The sequence below is a fragment of the Carettochelys insculpta genome, chromosome 4 (assembly GCF_033958435.1).
Source record: "Carettochelys insculpta isolate YL-2023 chromosome 4, ASM3395843v1, whole genome shotgun sequence".
NCBI classification, from domain to species: domain Eukaryota; kingdom Metazoa; phylum Chordata; order Testudines; family Carettochelyidae; genus Carettochelys; species Carettochelys insculpta.
In genome coordinates, this window is record NC_134140.1 from 123,321,838 (window position 1) to 123,342,138 (window position 20,301).

Sequence of the window (20,301 nt, forward strand, 5' to 3'; positions counted from 1 at the left end):
TTGTATTAAGTGTGGTGCAACAGCACCAACAGATAGCAAGTTTGAGATTGCAACTGCTTGCTAACTCCACTATGAATAAGTGGGGGGTGGCAGCATAGGTTTAGATACAATATCCAAGTATTACAGAATTCTGTATGGTATTCTTTGCATACCAATGGGTATTAAATATTAACTTAGCTAGAAAATAGTTACTTGTCTATGGAGAAAGTTGTTTCCTCTTTCATAACATGAAATAAGTCATACATCTGAAAAGTTGCCAAGTGCTCTCTGATGACAGCAATTGCTCTAAGAAAATATAGTTCTTTAGAAGGAAACTTCCTTCTTAATTATTGCCATTTACAATATTTTTTTGCAATTTCTATTCAATATAGCCTTGGCAGTCAGAGGAAGAAGGCTCTTGGCTTCGAGAATATCCGGTCACCTTGATGCAGTTCTTTAGATATTTATATCACAATGTTCCAGACCTGACTTCAATGTGGATGAGCCCAGAGTTCCTGTGTGCATTGGCAGCAACTGTGTTTCCTTTTAACATTCGCCCCTATTCTGAGATGGTATGTAACTGAAAGATTGAAATCACTCCAGCTAGGCTATTGGGATTTAATTTGCCTTTCACATCTCTCAAATGACAGCTTACCACAGGCTACATGTTTAAAGGAAAAAAAAAACAAAAACAAAAACACAACCCCTTCATGATGTAGAAGTAGATGTGTGGTGGTTGTTACAGCTAGGTCACATCGTACTTCTCTGAGGTCTGTGATCATTTCTGAACTCCATTTTTAAAGACATTGTTGCCAGTCTGAGATCTGAGCTGGACTTACGTATGCAGTGACTTAGAGACTGTGTTATTTTTCACCATTTAATATATATTAATGTCTAATTAAATTATGAAATTAATCAGGCCTAATATGAACAAATGATGGTCAGATATCTGCTGCACAATCTGCTATGAAATTTCAAGCCATCGCTCTTGGGGAAATTTATGTGTTTTATTGAATATACTTTTTTGTGCACTGTGCCTGTGCACCTCTTAGATATTAAGGAGTTTACCCATTTCAGCAATGTTAGTCCCACGTTATAGGTGGAAAAACTGACACAAATATCCTAATTTACTTGCTTGCTAATTTACTTACCAGGGTCAGAGAAAGAAGCATGTGGGAAAGCCTGAAACTACAAACAGAGTGCTCCCAAGTCCCTCACCAGTGCCTTAACCCCAAGGCCATTCTTCCTCTGTTACTCTCAGGCTATGTCTACACTGGGTGCCACTGCCAATGACAGGTAGTAAGATACAGCCATATGCAGCAGTGAAAACAAGCTGCATCCACAGTTGTGGAGCATGGCACACAAGTCAGTGAAAGACTGGCCAGGGAGGCAACGGAGAAAGACGCCAGCACAAGGGATCTGCCACCTCTTCCCTGCTGAAGGTTTTCCTGTAGTGGAGATATGACTCCAGCAGTAGAACACTACGTACCAGCTAAAAATCGCCCAGTGGACAGGTGGAGGCTTTGCTTGAGCATGTAGAGCTGTGTGGGCTATATACCCTAAGAGTTCAGGCATGGCTTTTCTCCCCTAACAATGCCGTGCCATCTACACTGGTGTTTACACTTGTGCAAGGAAGATGCACAGTTTACAGGCTCTACAGGGTGCTCTAAGGGGTGTGCAGTGTAGATGTTCCTATAAGTGTTACATTCAAACCCAAAGAGGAGGCAGAAGCTACTCTGTCTGTGTTGCCTTTTTTATACACAGCTTGGTGGAAATTCCTTTTTCCTGGCTGCTTCACTCTGAATGTCACATTACAGATCACATTTTCGTACTTCCAGAGTAAGGAGGTAAAGGAAATGAGTGATTCTCCAGGGGTAATGGTATAATACAATTTTATTAATTGAAATGTTGGCAAAATTGTAATCAGAGATGTGAAGAAGTTTAACAGAGAATAATATTCCTTCACAAAGTACTACTAGTTGATGCAGCTATTCACATAATCCCAGACTGAATAGGCACAGAGTTGGAAATCTACATAACAATGTGTCTTTGGTACAGATTCTCTTCTTCCTTTTTAAATTTAACTTGTGTTTAAAATATGTGCACTCATAATTCATTCACTTCAACTGATTTGTTTAGTTAACATGAGCTGAAAATATTACATATAGCAGAGTGGTTCTTAATGAAATTATAAATGTCTTGCAAATTTCTTTATAGGGAATGGATTGCTAATTGTGAAATTGCATTCCTAGGTTTCCCCCCCCCACCCCCCATGCAGGCATGACTGAAATTAAGTATCTGTAATGCTGTTTACATTAAATGGAATGACTCCAGTAATATGAGGAGATGCGGGAATATCAGGAAAAGATCTCTTTCCAACTCCTTTGTGATCTTGAGATAACTTAAAAAAGCCAAATATTGTCTGTGGATAGTAGAGCAAAAAGTATTTGTCAGTCTTTCAAAATTTGCATTCCCTTTAAGTAACACATATGTATTATAGTTCGCACATGTGCATGGTACTTGGCTAGTGTTTGAAATTTTGCTTACTCTTGGTAAACCTCAATAGTTGTCAGAAGATGACAGTGTACCCATTAGTGAATTTGGGAAAAAATTCCTGGGAAATTGGAATGTCTCTCTTAGATTGTATTTAAAATACTTTATCAGGAATCTCACTATATTGGTCATAATAGTACATAACAAGGATATCTTTTGGCATTGCCATGATATTCTTCATTAACACGAAAGTGTGTGTGTACGCGCATACCAACTTATATTTTTAAAAAATACATAAAAAGAGAGCTGGGGAGTTCATCATGTTTCCAACTGGGGAGATGAAACCTGGGAATGACCATGTTTCCAAAAAAGGCACCTTCATAGAGAGAGGATTGCAGGGACATAAATAAATAACTCTGACATAATGGTTACTGGTTTTATTCCATATTGTTGAAGTAGAGTTTTAATATGTTGACTTTTTTTTTCTATAGGTTACTGATCTTGATGATGACGTAGGCTCCCCAGCTGAAGAGTTTAGAGCATTTTCGGCTGACAGTGGCATGAACAGGAGCCAATCTGAGTACTGCAATGTGGGCTCCAAGACCTACCTAACCAACCATCCTGCCAAGAAGTTTGTGTTTGATTTCATGCGCGTGCTGATAATTGATAATCTCTGCCTCACGCCTGCTAGCAAGCAGACTCCACTAATAGACCTTCTGCTAGAGGTAGGACTCTGTTTTTCCTGCTCTTATTATAGAGTAAATGTCACGTGAAACTTGTTCAAGTATGGGTGCTTTTTGGGGTTGTATAAAGGTTTAGTATGAGGAGTACTCTTGATTTCTGTATCGGTTTTGAATTATTTAATATCAGCCACTGCAAGGTTAGAGACACTATTATGTACTCACTCCTGTAAACGTAAAGCAGAGTTGTAATTCGGTAAGTGTACTCCAAGAGGTTTAGAAGTAAGACGTGAGAGGAAAATCATGCAGTCCCTCTCTTCCCAGAGCTGGATGGGTGCCTGCCATAGGTGTTCCAAAAATTAGATGTTTTTATCTATTTAAAAAAAAATATTTGACAAGGTCCTTAGTTTTTTATGTACTGAAGATGGTGAAAATCTCCATGGAGTAACCGCAGTTGTCAGCGTATGGTATCATCTTCTGTTCTCTATGGCTATTTCCTTAAAACATCTTTCTCTGTTGATTGTGTTGCAGGCTTCCCCTGAAAGATCAACAAGGACACAGCAGAAAGAGTTTCAGACTTACATTTTGGACAGTGTGATGGACCACTTACTTGCAGCTGATGTTTTATTGGGTAATTTATTTCCTTTTAATGTATTGATATATGTCTTCCTTTCTCCATTTCTAAAGCCAATATTAGTCTTTTGGTGATTTGGTTTTGTTTTTAATTTCTTCTTCCCTTCTTTTAAGATTTGGTTTGCCTTACCTTTTGTATCTTTTTGTTCCTTGGTATAGAAGGGGATATGCTACTTTTTCTTACTCTGGTGACAGCAAAACTGTGTCATGCCCAATCTGTGAACTCTTAGGAGTTTGAAGCATGTTTTACAATTAAGTTTGGCTGAGACAGGAGGCAAAAGAAAATGGGACTAAAATTTATCATCCCTGACCTGCCCCATTGGCACTTCCCCCAGGTTTAGTGCTGGTTAGGGCATGGATTGCCTCCTTTCATTATTTTGTTTTGTTACTGCAGAAGCAAAGATAACTCTGTGGGATTAAAGCCTCATTGTGAAGGGTCTGAGCAAACACAACAGGATGCGATCTCTTTTTCTCTGGAAATGTTGCAGTCAGGATGGCAGTGTGAAGGGCTGACAAATGTCAGAGGACCAGTGAGCTGCCTCTGAGACTAGTACAGGGAAGTCCCTGCTGAAGTGCCCAGTTAACTTTATGCTCATCAGCTGGAGTCCCTAGGAATTCTCACTTTGCCCTATTTCCCCAATCCCTCCTCCGTGGACAAACTTGGATCTCCAAGGCCTTTGAGGGTTTTCTGCTTAACTCCTCTAACTAGCACTTTCATTAGGGCAATATTGATGTCCTCCCTGTCCTTCCTTTTCCTTCTAGTCTGGTGTCAGGAGGACAGAAAGGAAAAAATTATTACTGTCCCCTGCTCAACAATTGAAGATTTTGTAGAGGGGGTTATTAAAAATGGCAGCAGCCTATTCTCATCCAAGGTTGCTTCCCTTCTCCAAAATTGTTTATGAAGTCATCTCTGGGGATAATATCTCCTTTTGACTGGAGAAGCATTCAGGGATGGGGATTTCTCTCTTTTCAAACTAAACTAAATATTCTAGGGTCCAATATATTAAAAGAGTAATTCTACAATAAAAATACATGAAACCCCAAATCAAACCTTCTCCTCAGGTTTGTCTGCTCTTTTAGTTATCTCAGTTCAGCTGAAGCCTTCTCCCTTTGGTTATGTAGGGTTTCTTTCTTCAGGACTTGTCTTGTCTAATTTCTAAATATCGGCAAGATGACTGTTCTCTCTCTTCCCTTAGCTATAAATCAGGGTAACAAGTGAACTGCACTAATGAGTGAACACAACCTGCTTAATTCTTCCCAGCAAGATCAGCGTCTGCTAGTGGTGGGGAGTCTGGGGCAAACACAATCAGCATGTTACAGCACCTCAGAATAAGCACTCCTATTAAAATATAAAATACAATTGGAGTAGAACTTCTATTGGCCCTTAATTTTTTCCCAGGGGAGGGCCCTGTGGAACAAGATACCAACTGTGTTTTAAAAATCACTGTATGTATTTACAAAGGATTTGGTAGTGCTATGTTCATGAACCCCTAGTAAGGAGCAATGCAGAAATCGGCTGCACTGGGTGTGCATGGGAAAGCATTGTGACTCAGGGAGGCACCATCCCTTCTGGGCTCACATTTAGAGGTGGAGGCAAGTAATTTATCAAACCTATTTAAATAGTGACATGATCCTCTGAGCACCCTAGTGTGTTTATAGAGGAGGAGGTCAGAGTCATGCCCCATTGGCTTCTCACCCAGTTGCTCTTGGGGGTAGGAGGAAAACAATTTGAAACCGTATGCCTGTATTCCCCTAACTGCTGGGACTCTTGTTGTGGCCAGCAACAGGAAGTTACAGAAGCGGGGAGGGTTATCCTTATTTCCCTCTCAGCAGCATAAGATTCAGCTACTAGTTAGCCACAAGGAAACAATAAACTGCTAGCAGAACTTGTGATGATGGCCATGAACAGTAAATGAATGTGTAAGACAAACAGTGGACTATGTTATTGTAAACTTAGATCTGTTATTTGTTAGGAAATGGTTTTGTTTAATACAAATAATACCAATATTACTGTGTACAGAACAGTTTCTAGGAAACAGCATACTCCATCTGAAAGTCCTTACATGCATTCATTTCTGAATTCTTATTTCTGCTCAGAAACTCAGCAGATGTATATCCTGCTGAGAAAGCTAATTCACTCTAGCAATTTGTGTCTGGCAGACTCTGAGGCACAATTGCTATTCCTGTCATGAAGCAGAGCCCCCACCTCCCCACAAACACACACAAGTTGGCTGTAGGTGTTCTTTAGCAGTTGGTTAGTTCATGTGCAAATGAAATATAGGTGTTCATGTTAGCAAGTGAATACATACCCCATTGGGCATTAGACAAAATGCAGATAAACCTTCCTATTATAAAACTGATGTTTCAAATTAACTTTGTGGTGGTTAGTATTACAATAACGATCTTTTGGGTCCATGGTGCTACACACTGTGTATGTGTGAGAGACAAATTTAGCAGAGGAATGTAGAGATGCATCATTCATGGAGATTTAAAGCCTTCCTTTGGGTGACCAATTTGCAGGAATCCTCAAATGGTGGAGAGAAGGTTTCAGTGCTTAAGGAACTATCTCTTGATGGGAACAGTCTTACCAGCTATTCCCCTATCTAACCTAATTTCCTTTGGTAAAATCTTATTGGGGAGTTTGTGGTTAGGCAACTTCATGGAGTTCTCAGATTTATTGACTCCTTTCAACAGCTTTAGGCATGGGTATGGCATGGGTGTTGTGCTTGTCTTGTTAGCTATTGCGATCCAGAAGGTGAACAAAACCAGGTGTCCCTGATTCTTCTGTTATGTCTTGCTCATAACTTTGATACAAAAGATAATGTTATTGATGTCTTGCAATCAGTCATGAACACAGGTAATTATAATTGTGTGGCTCTGCTGTGTGAGTAAAGCCTTTGAAAATAAGTTCAGATACACAAAGATCACATTTCCTTGCCTTTCTTGTGACCGAACAAATATTAATAAAATTCTTTCATGTGCAAGCGTGGCATTGTTTTTCTTCCTTCCTTGTTTAGATCTGTGCTAATAAGTGTCTTTGAATACAACATTTAGCTCTTTTTGTTTGACTAACAATTCCAGTGTGCATTTCATTCAGATGTTTGTAGGGCTTTTTCCATGTTGCAGAATAAAGAAGTTAGTCTTTAGAAAGCTGTTGGGCATATTGAAGACAAATAGGTGATCAAGGAAAGTGGTTTTTGTTGTTTAAATATTTTTTTCTTTCGTAATTCAGGTGAAGATGCATCTCTGCCTATTACAAGTGGAGGCAGTTACCAGGTGCTGGTGAACAATGTCTTTTATTTCACACAACGTGTGGTGGATAAGCTTTGGCAGGGCATGTTCAATAAGGAGTCCAAACTTCTTGTAGATTTCATCATTCAACTAATTGCACAGGTAACAAGCTGTCTTAGTAGTATTACTACAGTGCCCGCTTTTGGGGGTTGATTTCCCAGGTGCTGTGCCCTAAAACTACTACCTCCCGGAGCTGTGGTTAATCAGCATCTGCATTACTTTGCTGGTGGGGATGATAACCCCAACTCTGTGCCTTGTCTGAAGGTGACCTGAGGATCTGACTCAGGATGACAAGGTGGTGTGGCGCTCCAGGGAGAAAGAAGGCAGATGTCAGCAGCGTGATCATCACACCAGAAACATTCCCTGGGTTGTGTTCTAGGCCTGAAAATATGTTGGGATGTAGCAGTGCCCCCAGATAGGTGCACTAGCATTTAGCCACCAATGCTACGAGGCAGTGTGCCTCAGTTTTTCCTTCCACACAGGTGTACAAGCTTGTTAGGCTTTTGCTGCTACACCTATCTCTAAGCCTGTGTACAGGTAATAGCTTAGAAGCTGCATGCTTATGGGACTGCTTTGTTCTTGCCCTAGCATATATAAAAGCTTTTCCCAGAAAACACATATGTGGAGTGGCTGTCTGGTCCTGCATTCACATGTTCACATTGCATTACATCATCACCCAACAAGAGAAGGAATGATGCAGCATTCAGTAGGATAGTTCTGCAGCCAGGAACTTGGTGAACTCCGACTTTCCTCCAAGGATGCTGCTTGTGAGTTGCCTTTTGGCAATGCGCATAAGCAATCACTCAAAGAAGAAAAAATGGTTACCTACCTTTCGTAACCATTGCTCTTTGAGCTGGGTTGCTCATGTCCTTCCATATCCCACCCACCTCCCCTGTGTCAGAGTATTCCAGCAAGAAAGAATAGAATACGTGGCAGTGTCCAGGGAGGCATTTCTCCAGGGGTTACACAGCTGACCTGATGTGTACTGCTAGGGTAAAAACTATAATCTGATCACGTGTGTGGCACATGCACATAATCCTTTGGAATTCACATAAGCAACACATCTTGAAGAACAACAGTTGCAAGAGTTAGGTAAATTCCGCCCCCCCCTTTTTTTTGGAGGAAATTTGGAAATTCCTTAGTGTGCAAAGCATTTTAAGTTGATATAACATAAGCATGAAAGATGGGTTTTCATTTTCTCTCTGTGAGCCATGTGTAAACTTGCCGTGCAGCTCACGTACTGGTGTAGTTTACGCGTTTAACAGAAAGTGTGGAGATAAGAACAGTTGCCTACCTTCTCTTTTTCTGTGTGATGATGGTAAGCATGATGGTAGGTCTTACCCATGAACAGCTCATGACCTAAAAACTTTGTTAGTCTTTAAGGTGCTACTGGATTGCTTGTTTATAATTCAGAACAAAAGTTCCCCTTTATCACTAAGATATTAGGCCCTACACAAATTATTTGGCAGAATCTTTAGTCACATAATTGAAGAACTGTACAATCTTAAGGTGTCTTGCAGATCCTTTGTATGTGAAAATTCCAGAGATGTGTAGGACTTTTAGGTACCGAAGGATTTGCAGGTTTCCATACAGAGAGCTTAAACATTCTCACACCAAACTGGGAGAGGAGATTAAAAGAGCAATACATGGGGGGGTTTTTTCTGTCAGTGTTTTACTTTCCCCCTATTTGAGTCTGCACCTTTTAGCATAGTGTGTTGGCATTTGTATGTAGTGAGTTAGTGTTCTGATATAATATTTTTATAGTGTGACTGCTAATGTACCTGTCTGAGTCATTATGGTGTCTGAGTGCCTGATGAAGAGGGCAGTTTTTTTATTCTGGGATTATTTTCCCAATAATTCAGATTTAAAACCAATGCTGCAGCATGGGTAGGGTGTATATCTTCAGAACCATGTTTACAACTGAATTAGTTAAACTTGCTTTCAGATTAATTTACCTTTAAACTAGTACAGATTTGTGGGAGAATTTCTGTAGTAAGATGAGTCCAAAGTTTCTTTCTTTTTGACTGAAGCTAATCGAGAAGAATCATTGTGGAGATGAGAAAATAGCATTTTGGTTAATTACCTCAGAGTTCAGTTCTTATTTACAGGCAGATGAAATATTAATGCGTATTGGAGTTGTGCAGGGGAGAATTGATCAATACAAAGTGATTTTTTTGGTTTTTTTTTTTTTTGGGGGGGTTTTCTTAAATGAAAGGTTTCTTCTTTTGTTTGTTTTTTTAACAGTATAGGATTTGAAGAAATATATTTGTGTGGGGATTTCGCTAGCTGACATGATATTGTTTTGTATTTTCCATAAGTCAAAAAGAAGATCTCAGGGGTTATCACTGGATGCTGTTTATCACTGCCTGAACAGGACCATCTTGTATCAGTTCTCAAGGGCACACAAAACTGTCCCTCAGCAAGTTGCTCTCCTTGATTCTCTAAGGGTCCTTACAGTGAACAGAAACCTAATTCTAGGACCTGGGAACCATGATCAGGAGTTCATCTGCTGTCTAGCTCACTGCTTGATTAATTTGCATATGGGAAGGTAAGCACCTGAGACTTAAATTCATCATATTAGAGTCAGTCTTGTACAGTTCTTCTTCCTCTCTAAGCTAATGAATCAGAAACAGCTGGCAAACTCTGCTTACTTGCCTGGAAAGTGCAAGATAACTGAAATGGTTCATCTTGAAACAAAATTACAACTGGGTAGTACAATCTCAGGGAAATAATTCAATCTCATTTTTCATATTTGTGTTCAGACGTTGGTACAGAAAACATATCTTGTCTGTCAGCCTTGTTAAGCTTCAATAGTGTAAATTATCTCTAGCAAGTGTCTGAAAACAACTACAGTGAAACAGGAAGTAGGACTGATAATCAAAATGAGATATGGGTTTTGAGGAAAAAAAGGACCGGAATTATTTCGCAATTAATGATTTATTGTGCAGTTATTGCCTTAACATCTGAGCACATAACATCAATGACATACAGTGCCTTTTTTTTTAAAAAACAAACAAAAAAAAAAAAAAGGGAGCTGGTACTTAGTCAGCTTCCACCCCAGCCACTCCTATGGCTGAGTCTGCCAAGGTGTCAGTACTCATTACTGGCAAGTACTAGCACAAAAAAAAGCTCTGACTACATATAATCAGGCATCATATCGACTCTAAGCCAACAGCATTAATGGCCTCTTCTTTCTATTCTCCCTCGCTTCCCCCCACCTCCCTTATAAATAAATTTTTGATCCATATCAACAAATGCTTGACCAAATAGCCTGCCTCGCACTGTCTGTAAAGGTCAGGAGCACAAATTTGAAGTTCCTGGATTTTCATAGTCTTCCTGTAGATTTTTTGTTTATATTCTAAAGATTCCCATTAAAGACACTTGTCATTAATTTGAATTGTACAAGTTCCACTGTCTTTCCCTTGTAACATGAGTAGAAAACTGTACCCTTCATCATAAAACTGCAGCTCTGAGTGCAGCTGTAATACCATCAAAATGAGAGGTACCAGAAGCACATCTCTGCTCCTGTAGCAGTATGCATCGATTCAGTTTATTGATACCACAGAAAGATTAAACACTTCAGTTCCTAAACTCTGTCCATTTCTGTTCATCCTAAATTTATTGTAGCAGTGTTGATGGGTTTGGACTGGAAGCTGAAGCTAGGATGACCACTTGGCACATTATGATCCCCTCTGACATAGAACCAGATGGAGTCTACAATCAAGATATTAGTGAAGGTAATAAAAAAACAGCTAGATCTCAGATTTCTGTTAAGACCTCTGGTTTCTTAAAATGTTCTCATTCCTCCCCCTCCCTTCCTCACCACCAGTCCTTTTCCCGTTATTGTCAGGTTGTTGGTGGAAGGGAGAGGGTGGTGAGCTGAGATGGTAAATGTATTAAAAAAAAAAAAAAAAGGGGGGGGGGGGGAGCACAATTCACAGAAATATTGAGGTGCATTCAGTGTCAGCTATCTATTTATCAAAACAGTAAGAACTTTTCAGTCCCTTCCTTATACAGGCATAAAGGCCATTAAAAGTGTTAACAATGCTAATTATTACAAGCAACGTTTGTTTATATATACAGAGGCTAGTGCAATGTGAATGAATAGTGTTGAGTTTGTCAGCTACATGTTGGTAAACGGAGATAAGAAATAACTAGGATTAGGCATAGGGTATATAATTCAGTGAAGAGCAGCACCTGTTGCTCACTGGAAATGAGCTACTAACTTGATTCAGAGAGAAACTGGGCCTATCACAAGTGGGTGTTGAAAAGCACTGAAGCGAGTAAGTACGATACGTGATGAGAAACAGGGAAGAAAAAAGAACCAAATAAAGAACAGAAATAGGTGTAATAGAAAGATCTGAAAGTAGCACATTTAGAAGTTAAGTTCACAGTCAGTCCTTATTCCAGAGAGAGAGAATGTGGCAGTCACATTCCTATTCTGTACACTCCTCAGTTTTTTCACCTGGATCAGTTTGTCAGGACCACCCCTTAGCGGAGAAGATTTGGTGAAGTGAGCATTTCTAGTTTTGTGATGGTTATACATATTACTACATACACAAAAAACTACGTTAAAAGAACATTATTGTGGTTTCAAAGTCTCAGAAGTAAGAAATGGCAGAATTTAAAGATGCATGTGCAATCTTAATTTCATTCCCTCTTGCACATGCATTATAGTGCTGTTTGATTATGTGATTGCATACTTTTTTTCAACAGGACCCCTGCCTCATTCCATGAACCGACTGGATAGTGCTCAGTGAATGAACTCCTATTCAATGTTTTTGATTTTCCTCATTGTTCAGCATGGGACCCTAGCCTTTATTTTTATAGGTATTACTGAAACTTAGCTCTGAAGACAGAACTATTGATTTTCTTCATGGTGGTTTCCCCAGTGTACTCATTGCATAGCATCAGTCAAAGCTGACCCCAGTGGGTATTCACTGTAGGGGGATATGCATCTGCAACCAGAAACTCTTTAAAAGTAGTATCCATGCCCAAACTTTGCCCCTCAGGCTTTCGGATAAGGACATTAAAGGGTGGCACAGACCAACTGCCTGTCCAGTTCCTTTGCTGTAGCATACAATCTGGCTGGAAACTTTTATGTCCATTTTCTCTACTTCATTACACCTATATAGAATCTCTGAATACTGTAAATTGTAGTTTAGCTTGCATTGTTAGTTCAGTGTAATTTCATTGCTATTGCCCCATATCTCCTGTTTATTTCATGTACCTATTATGTTCTAAATACTAGGCTTGCACATTTGCCTGGCCTGCCTTTTTGTGCGCGCGCGCGCATGCACGCACACACAGCTGTACGGGTAGTTAGGACTTCTTCACCAAACACAGGTCCTCCACCAAACAGAAGCATGAGGAATATAAAAAGAAAGGAACAAAGAGGAGGAAGAAATCCGGTAGCAGACCCTTGAAAAAGAGTCCACCTTTCCCCTTTCTCTGACCCTCCCCAAGACCGGCAGAGCATGTGGAGAAAAGGCAGTACAGTAGAACCCCGAGATGCACGCACTCAAGTTGTATGAATCTTGGGTTAAGGCAACTCTGAGTGGTGGGGAGCTGGCACATGGCTCCGGGCTGCCTGCCACTTAAGGGATCCAGGAAACTGACCAGTTCAGCAGCGCTGGTCAGTTTCCCAGCTCCTGTGAGTGGCAGGCAGCTGGGAGCCAGGCACCAGCTCCTCGCTGCTCACGAGAGTGGGAAAACTGACTGGCACAACGGAACTGGTAAGTTTCCTTGCTCCCTTGAATGGCAGGCAGCCCAGAGCCAGGCGTGAGCTCCCTGCCACTCAGGATCAACTGCTGCCACTGACAGGAGCAGGAGCCTGACTCTTGCCGTCCCTCACAGGAGCAATTTCAGACCTCTATGATACTCTTCCCCAATCCAGGCAACTGGTTTATAGCCCTTGATTTGAAAGGTACATATTTTCGTGTGGACATTCACTTCTCTCTCAGAACATTTCTGTGCTTTTCAGTGAGCCAAGGACGCTTGTACTACAGCATGCCCCCTTTCAGCCTCCCTTCCTTGTCTTCACCAACAAGGAAGACCAATACTTCCTTTGCAGGATGACTGGCTATTCACCAGTCAGTTATAACAGAAGATACATGTAACATCTACTATCTCATTTTAACTCTTCCATGCACTTGGACTCTAAGCCAATTTAGACAAGTCCATATTCACACCAGCCAAACCATAGAATTCATTGGCAAGGGTCTGATCTCAGACAGCCAGGTCTGTCTTACCTCAGGACCAATTCCATGCTACCAGGGAATCTCATTGACCAATTTCAGCCTATTCTGTTTGTTCCTGATGGGCCACATGGTACATATATGTTACTGTACTTAAAGTGCCTTCACTTGGGTTATCAGTCTGTGCATCAAAAACGGACTCCTTTTCCAAGAGCTTCTGTCTTACTTGAGACATGCCAACAACACTAGCCTTCTGGGAGAACAAGGACAAAATATGTGAGTAGTTCCCCTTCATCCCTGTACCTCCTACAAACACAGTGATCATAGATGCCTCCTTATTAGGCTGGGAAGCAAATCTTGACAATTTAAGAGGCGAAGGCTTCAGGTCCTCTCGGGAATCCAGGCTACATATCAACCTGTTCAAGCAGTTCACAAGGTCTTCAAGATATTTCTACCCACACAGAGATCAGTATGCATCTCTTTTACTACAAACCAAGCAAGGGGAAGTAAGATCCACTCCAACTTTGCAGAGAAATGCTGAACCTCTGGAACTAGTGCATCAGCGTGGAATCACCCCTTCAGCAGTACGCATCTCAGAGGTGATGAATTCACTGGTGAACAGTCTCAGCAGCCTTTACAAATGGACCATCAGTGGAGGGCTACTCAGTCTTTATTTGCCCTACAACTGCAGTGATTGAAGGCATCATAAGGACATTCTCTGCAGCTGCAAAACAAGTCACTGGGATCTGAACCTCTTCCTTTCTGCTTTCGTAAGATCACCATTTGAACTCTTAGTTTCCTTTTCTCTCCTTCAGCCTTCTTTGAAAAGCCCTTTCTTGATAGCAGTTAACTCTGGTGGAAGAGCTAGAGAGCTTGGGATCCTTACGGTGGAACTACTTTCTGCAGTTTTTCAAAAGAACATGGTTTGTTTCAGACTACCTCCAAAACTGAGCTCCAGATTGATTATCAGTATTGAACAAATACTGTAAATTAATTTTTGAGTTGTGATATGAATTTTCTTTGGCTATGGTTATGCCTATTTGTGTTTGTTTCCCAAAAACTTTTGAGTTCAGGGTTAGCAGAATGAATGTGAACTTCAAAGGTGTGTGTTCAAGAATTTGTAGAAACTAAATTTTGAATACACATCAGTGCATTTGCAACAAACTTGTTGACTTGCTCATCCAATCAGGAAACGGAAACAATGCTGTGATTTATATGGAGGGAAAAAAAAATCCCTCAAGTAAATCAACACAGCTGGAATGATGACTACTTTGAAGTGTTTTTGGTTCAGCAGGGCACCGAAGGAGGAAAACTTTTTTTAAAAAAATTGTCCAGTGCTTTCAAAGAATTTGTGTAAAAAGCAGTCTGGTCACAGACATTCTTCATGCAGGAAATACAAAGTTTTCTTTGTCAGATACATATTTTTGTATTAATTATTCACTCTGTTTGTTAATACTCACTGCAGAAGCACCAAAATATAGTGGAAAATTAACTATGTATGATTTTTTTACCTGTTTAGGTCGCCAGCTTCTTTTAAAAGCCATAAACAGAGTGTGGACAGAGCTAATTCACAGTAAGAAACAAGTTTTAGAAGAGGTATTCAAAGTCACGCTGCCTGTCAATGACCGTGGCCATGTGGATATAATTGTTGCAAGGCCTTTTATTGAAGAAGCAAGTTTAAAGTGCTGGCAAAATCACTTGGGTAAGAGTAAATGTAAATATGTATATTATTCCAAAATATAATACACCAGATATTCAGTCTCACTTGCTTTGTACCCTTAATAATGAATTTAGGATGTATGGGTTCTGAATACATGAGTTTAGCACTTATTGGTATGTATAACCATAGTCACACCAACACCTCTGCCTAACAAACTGGTGTATGTTTCTCAAACGATGGCACAAATTGCAGACTAGTTCACAAATATTTAGCAATAAAAGACGGATTAGAAAAAAACATGCACTTGTGGCATAAATAAAATATGACTGCATGGACTAAAATGTTAGCTTGCCCTGAGTCCTATAACTTTTGTTTTTCGAAAGCGCATCTTCCATAAAGGCATCCAGTCTTGATTTGAGAACATCAAGATTTATCTATCACTTCTCTCCGTAGTTTGTTCCAGTGATTAATCGTCCTTTCTGCTGAAAAGTGATGTTTTATTTACCATTTGAATTTGCTCTGGTACTGCTTTCAACAAATGGTTCTTGCAAAGCCTTTCTGTGATGGGTTAGAATCTTTTAGTATCTGATGCATCTTAAACTGAGAAAATTTTTAGGTGATTGCTCATGACTATTCCAGTGAGGTGGGCGGGGGGTGTGCACACCACTTGCATGACTGCCAGAAGGTTTTTCACTAGAGGTACCTGTGGAACCCCCTAGAGTTTCCATTATGGCAGTGTACATAGGTCTTTGCTGATCCTGTACCTGCTTAGTTCTTCTTACTACCAGTAATCGTGATTCCTAGCATTTTTCTGCATATTCAGCTCATGCTTTACTAGTTCTTGTAGTTAATAGTAAGTTTCAGTTGGGGTGTTCTCCCCTACCCCGCTCCAGATAATTTTTCCCCCATCACTAGTGCATGAAGTGTTCTTAGGGGGCTAAGCAGTGCTAGTTATATGACAAGCCTATGCCCAGAGGGGATCCACATGCTGCTTGTCTGAAGTGGTTAGGTGCCTGATTTTCAGGGTCGCTAAGACCAGGACCAGAAGAACAAAAACCAGCAGCTGGAGCACGTTTAATGGAATCTGTTCTCTGGCTCTGCCCACCAGAGTTGGGATGAATGACCCCTGAATCCTGTTCAGAATTACTGATTTCCATGATACAATCCTCTGCTCTGGAAATATGAGCATTCCTTGTCCCTTGGCGTACCAACTGCAGTTGGCTTTATTAAAACACATTTTGTTTGAATGGGACTAGTTTACCAAGTGATTCAGATCTCTTGCATGAGTAATTTGTCTTTGTGGTTATTTTCTGCCAACCTTTGTGATCTTCAGATTTTGTCAGCAGTGATTTTTTTTCTAATGCATTGGTGAAAATGTTTTTAAAAAAAAAAAAAAAAAGCCTAATATTAATCCGGGCAGAATCCACCAGAAATACTCCCATTGGATGATGTCTCATTTTAAAGCTACTTTGAGATCTAGCAATTAGCAAATTCTTAAGCCACTTTGCTTTAAATCCCTGTAGAATGTACTCTATGTACTCTATGCACAGGCATGATCCCTATCACTGCTGTGCGACACAGTCTACAAACCCTAACCATGCACCTGAAGGGTGCCAGATATCTAACACTCCTTTTACCAAACTACCTTCCAAACATACCGAGTAACAACTGCTAGTGGTACAGTGGGACAGCATGATGGAGAGAGGGGACATGCAGCAGGCATGGCTGAGGCACTAATCTGATGCTTGGAGGTTGGTATCCATAGGGGCCAGGGCTGAATTAAGGAAATCTGGTGCTTAGACACGCTAAGACACTATCTGCTCTGATGCTCCACAACTATACCATGGCTCTACCACCTCCCACCTTGAAGTGGAGATGGAAGATGGCTCCCTCTCCTTAGAGAGTCGGGGGCCAGCATGAGGCCAGCTTTCCCTCCTTCCAAAAGGGGAAACAGGGACCAGTTCTCCTTTGAAGTAGCAGCAGGGGCCACCTTTATCTCTCCTGAAGAGGAAGGAGTGGCAGCAAGCTGGAGCCCCCAGCCAAGACGCATTTCCATGGGTGGGGTGTGGGCCAGTCACGGGGAGTCCTCAGTTGAGGTACTAGTACAATTCCCCAGAGCTGTGAATGCATTTGAAATAGACTTCTCAATCCCTCTGAGAATTACACCTCTAAGAACTGGACTCAGGCTGGCCACACTGCATCAGTTGTGCTTGGCTTGTGTTTTTAAGTTTTTCTTGAAACTAGAAACTTCCTTCTGTTTAAATAAATGAGAGCCTAGATTCTGACATAATCCTGTGTCTGCAGGAACTGGAGCCTGAGCAGGCTTATAGTGTCTATGGTTTAACTCAGTGATGTTATAAAGGTTGAATTCAGATTCTGGCATAAGAGCTGTACTAGATGATAATTGTGATACAGGTTGACGCTCTCCAGTCCAGCACACTCTTGTCCAGCAGTGTCCGTAATCTGTCATGATGGTAGTTAGCTGTATGACCACTTATCATGTGTGGCCAAGTTTCCCATGGTCCCATCAAGTTTGTTTACAGCCACCAGTCCTGGCTCTCAGTCTGTTTAGCTGTCATTTACCCCTAATGTCTTTTAAGAGCCCAGTAAGCAGTGGAAATGTTGGTAATCTGCTAGACAATATTGACCTTCCATGGACCAGAAGATTCTCTTGTTCAGCACTGGTCAGATCCCAAGGTGCAAGATTAGAGAGGTTTGACCTGTAGTGAGGAATCCTGCATGGAAGAATAAATAATGCATATTATTAAGTAGAGTCCTCTTTAAATTTTCTTAATTTTTATGGTATTGCATCATATGTGCATCACACCTTAAACCACACAGTCTGTCCTATCCAGGGTTGGCACAGTAATAGACCCCTGACTTAACCTCTTCTGGCACTATGATTAGGGGAGCTGCCATTTTGTCCTTCATCTCCTCTCTACCAGCCTGCCTCCCTCCTAATATACCCTGCTTTTTCCTTGTACCTCACATACTTCTTCCCAGGCTTGTACATGTAGCCTTCTGTCTACCCTGTTTCTTTTTCAGAAGCTACCTATTGTGACAGCTCTCCTGAAGATTTACCTCTCTGGCAATCTTTTGTAAATGCTCAATTTCCACAATGCAAGTCCAGACAGATGTGGAACGCCAAGAATTTCAAGCTTATTTCAGGAAGCCATCTTATTTATGGACTTGCATACAATTATGAAGCCTCTCCATGATTTAGTTTTAATGCTTGCCATTTATCTTTTTAAAAATTAAAAGGACAGAATAGACTAATTAAGACAAAATATTAGTGGAAGTTTTGGCTGAGCTGTAGAGCATTTGGAAAGGCAAGGTGTGATGGAAGAAGTGTGAAGACGAGAACCTGCAAACCGCTTTAACGCTTTGTCTGTCATCCAGGCCAGCTTTTATTATGCAGTCATGCTAAATAATGAGTATTTGTTCATTTATTCTCATCTTCTAGTTTCACAACCATATTTAATATTTGCTGCTTCAAAAAGAGAAGTAAATTAGGAAAACTTAGCACTGAAATGAATAAGAACTTGGACTTGCATTGTCTTTTCTGGGATGCTAACAGAAAACTGCGACTAATCTGGATTGTTGCCCTAAAATTCCTCTGGTCACTAGCTCTTTTCAAATGTGAATAAACAGTAACTCATAGAAATTAAGTTTGTCCAATAAAATAAATGTGAAACCAGCAAATAGCTCAGTGCTGTGGGCCTAAGATACCTCCTTCCATCTATGATTAACACCATGATACAATGCTGAATATATTTGAATTCCAGTTAATACCCCAACCTTTGTTTAGTTCCCTGTCCTCATTCTAACGTAGGAACCATAGTGTTAGAGCTGCTGACAATACGACTTACTGACGTTCAGTCCCCAGACCTGCCTCAAATAATAATTTTATAAAATTTACACTAGGATAAATTAATGAAAATACTTCTGAAGATATGACATTATAACTGATTGGGCTGGTACACGCAGAATAATACCCATTCTTCCTCGAGTGTCCCCGCGGGTGCTCCACGATAGGTGTCGGGCTTGCCCTGGCACCGCAGATCGGATCTTTCCAGCAGTTTCTGCCGGACTGCGCATGCACCGGCGCGCACTGCTCCCTTGCGCGCTCCCAGCCACGTGCGCGATCCGGTCCCCGCCAGTTCCTTCTTAACCGCCATCGGCTGCAGACGGAATCCGCTCAGGCTGCAGCCAGAGTCAGCGTATTTCATGTTTTAAGTGTTTTTAGAGTTTCTTTTCAGTCTTTCAGTCTTTGTTGGCTTGTTATTTTTCTTATTGCGCAAAAAAAAAAAAAAGTATATAAAAGCCTTAGTAACAAGAGGAGCAGCGGAGGCCCGGGGACGTAAGACCATTAGGCCTTCTGCCGCGGCAGGCTGGGTCCGAGAGGGGAACAAGCACAGAGAAGGTGCTAAGTACCCTATTAACAACTCAAAGACTCACCGCAATGTCCTCTTCAGGATTCAAGAAGTGTGAGTCATGCCGCGAAGCTATGCCGTCCTCCGATGGGCACAGTCAGTGTATTAGGTGCCTGGGGGGAATCTCACGTCACCCAAAAATGCTCCTTCTGCGCAAAGCTCACGGCTACAGCAAGGAAGGACAGAGAAATGCGGCTAAAAATGCTGCTCTTTGACGAGGCCCTCCAGCCAGACGTGCCGGAGTGGCCCCAACAAGAGGGACCCGCAGGGGCCCATCAAAGGAAGGCGGCTTCCCTCACCCCATCAGTGCAAAAACAGAGGAAGCTCTCGCCAACCCAATCCCTGCCGGCAGCCACAGCGAGCGGGACGGGTGCAGCACATAGCCCCCAGCCGCAATCACAGACGAGCGGCGGCGGCGCGGAAGCGCACGTGGCAGAGGCTGAGCCTCTGATAATCAAACAGCCGGCCTGCACCGCGGGCAGAGTGGCGGCCAGGCAAGCGCCAGAACCGGCGGCACCGCAGCTAGCAGTACAGACCCCCGGGGCACCGATGGCGCAGAGCTCGCAGGCATGCGGCGTGCAGGCGCTGGGGGAGACCACCCGCGCGGCACCGCAGTGAAGCGTGCAGAGCGCGGTGCCGACAGCAGGGCCGAGATCCCTGGCGTGGAAAGGGGTGGAGTCAGCCCCACAGGGGAGGGGAAAGGCAGCAGAGAAAACCCGGCACCGCAGCCCTTCTCCAGACAGGGCTGCAGGGCTGCTCTCTCTAAGCCCTCCCCTTATGCTGCGAACCCCAACAAGGAGGCAGGGGTCTTCCCCAGTCTACCCTGATCCTCCCTCCCTGTTCCTCCAGCCAGCGTCACCATGGCTCGGGCCACCCTCGCCTTTTCTGGGATTTGACCCCCTGGAGTACTATCACAAATCAGTCTCACCATTGTC

The 20,301-nt window shown here is 41.9% G+C and overlaps 1 protein-coding gene across 3 annotated transcripts in view; it reads left to right on the forward strand.

Annotated features, from left to right (window-relative positions):
- WDFY3 (WD repeat and FYVE domain containing 3) overlaps positions 1–20,301 on the forward strand; it is a 284,323-nt gene that overhangs the window by 190,844 nt on the left and 73,178 nt on the right. For all 3 annotated transcript variants that reach the window (XM_074993680.1, XM_074993682.1, XM_074993681.1), the window contains 7 exons: positions 372–551; positions 2,964–3,197; positions 3,684–3,783; positions 7,018–7,178; positions 9,395–9,624; positions 10,704–10,813; positions 14,793–14,975. In XM_074993680.1, the coding sequence (XP_074849781.1) occupies positions 372–551; positions 2,964–3,197; positions 3,684–3,783; positions 7,018–7,178; positions 9,395–9,624; positions 10,704–10,813; positions 14,793–14,975 (1,198 nt within the window). The remainder of the gene's footprint in view (positions 1–371; positions 552–2,963; positions 3,198–3,683; positions 3,784–7,017; positions 7,179–9,394; positions 9,625–10,703; positions 10,814–14,792; positions 14,976–20,301) is intronic.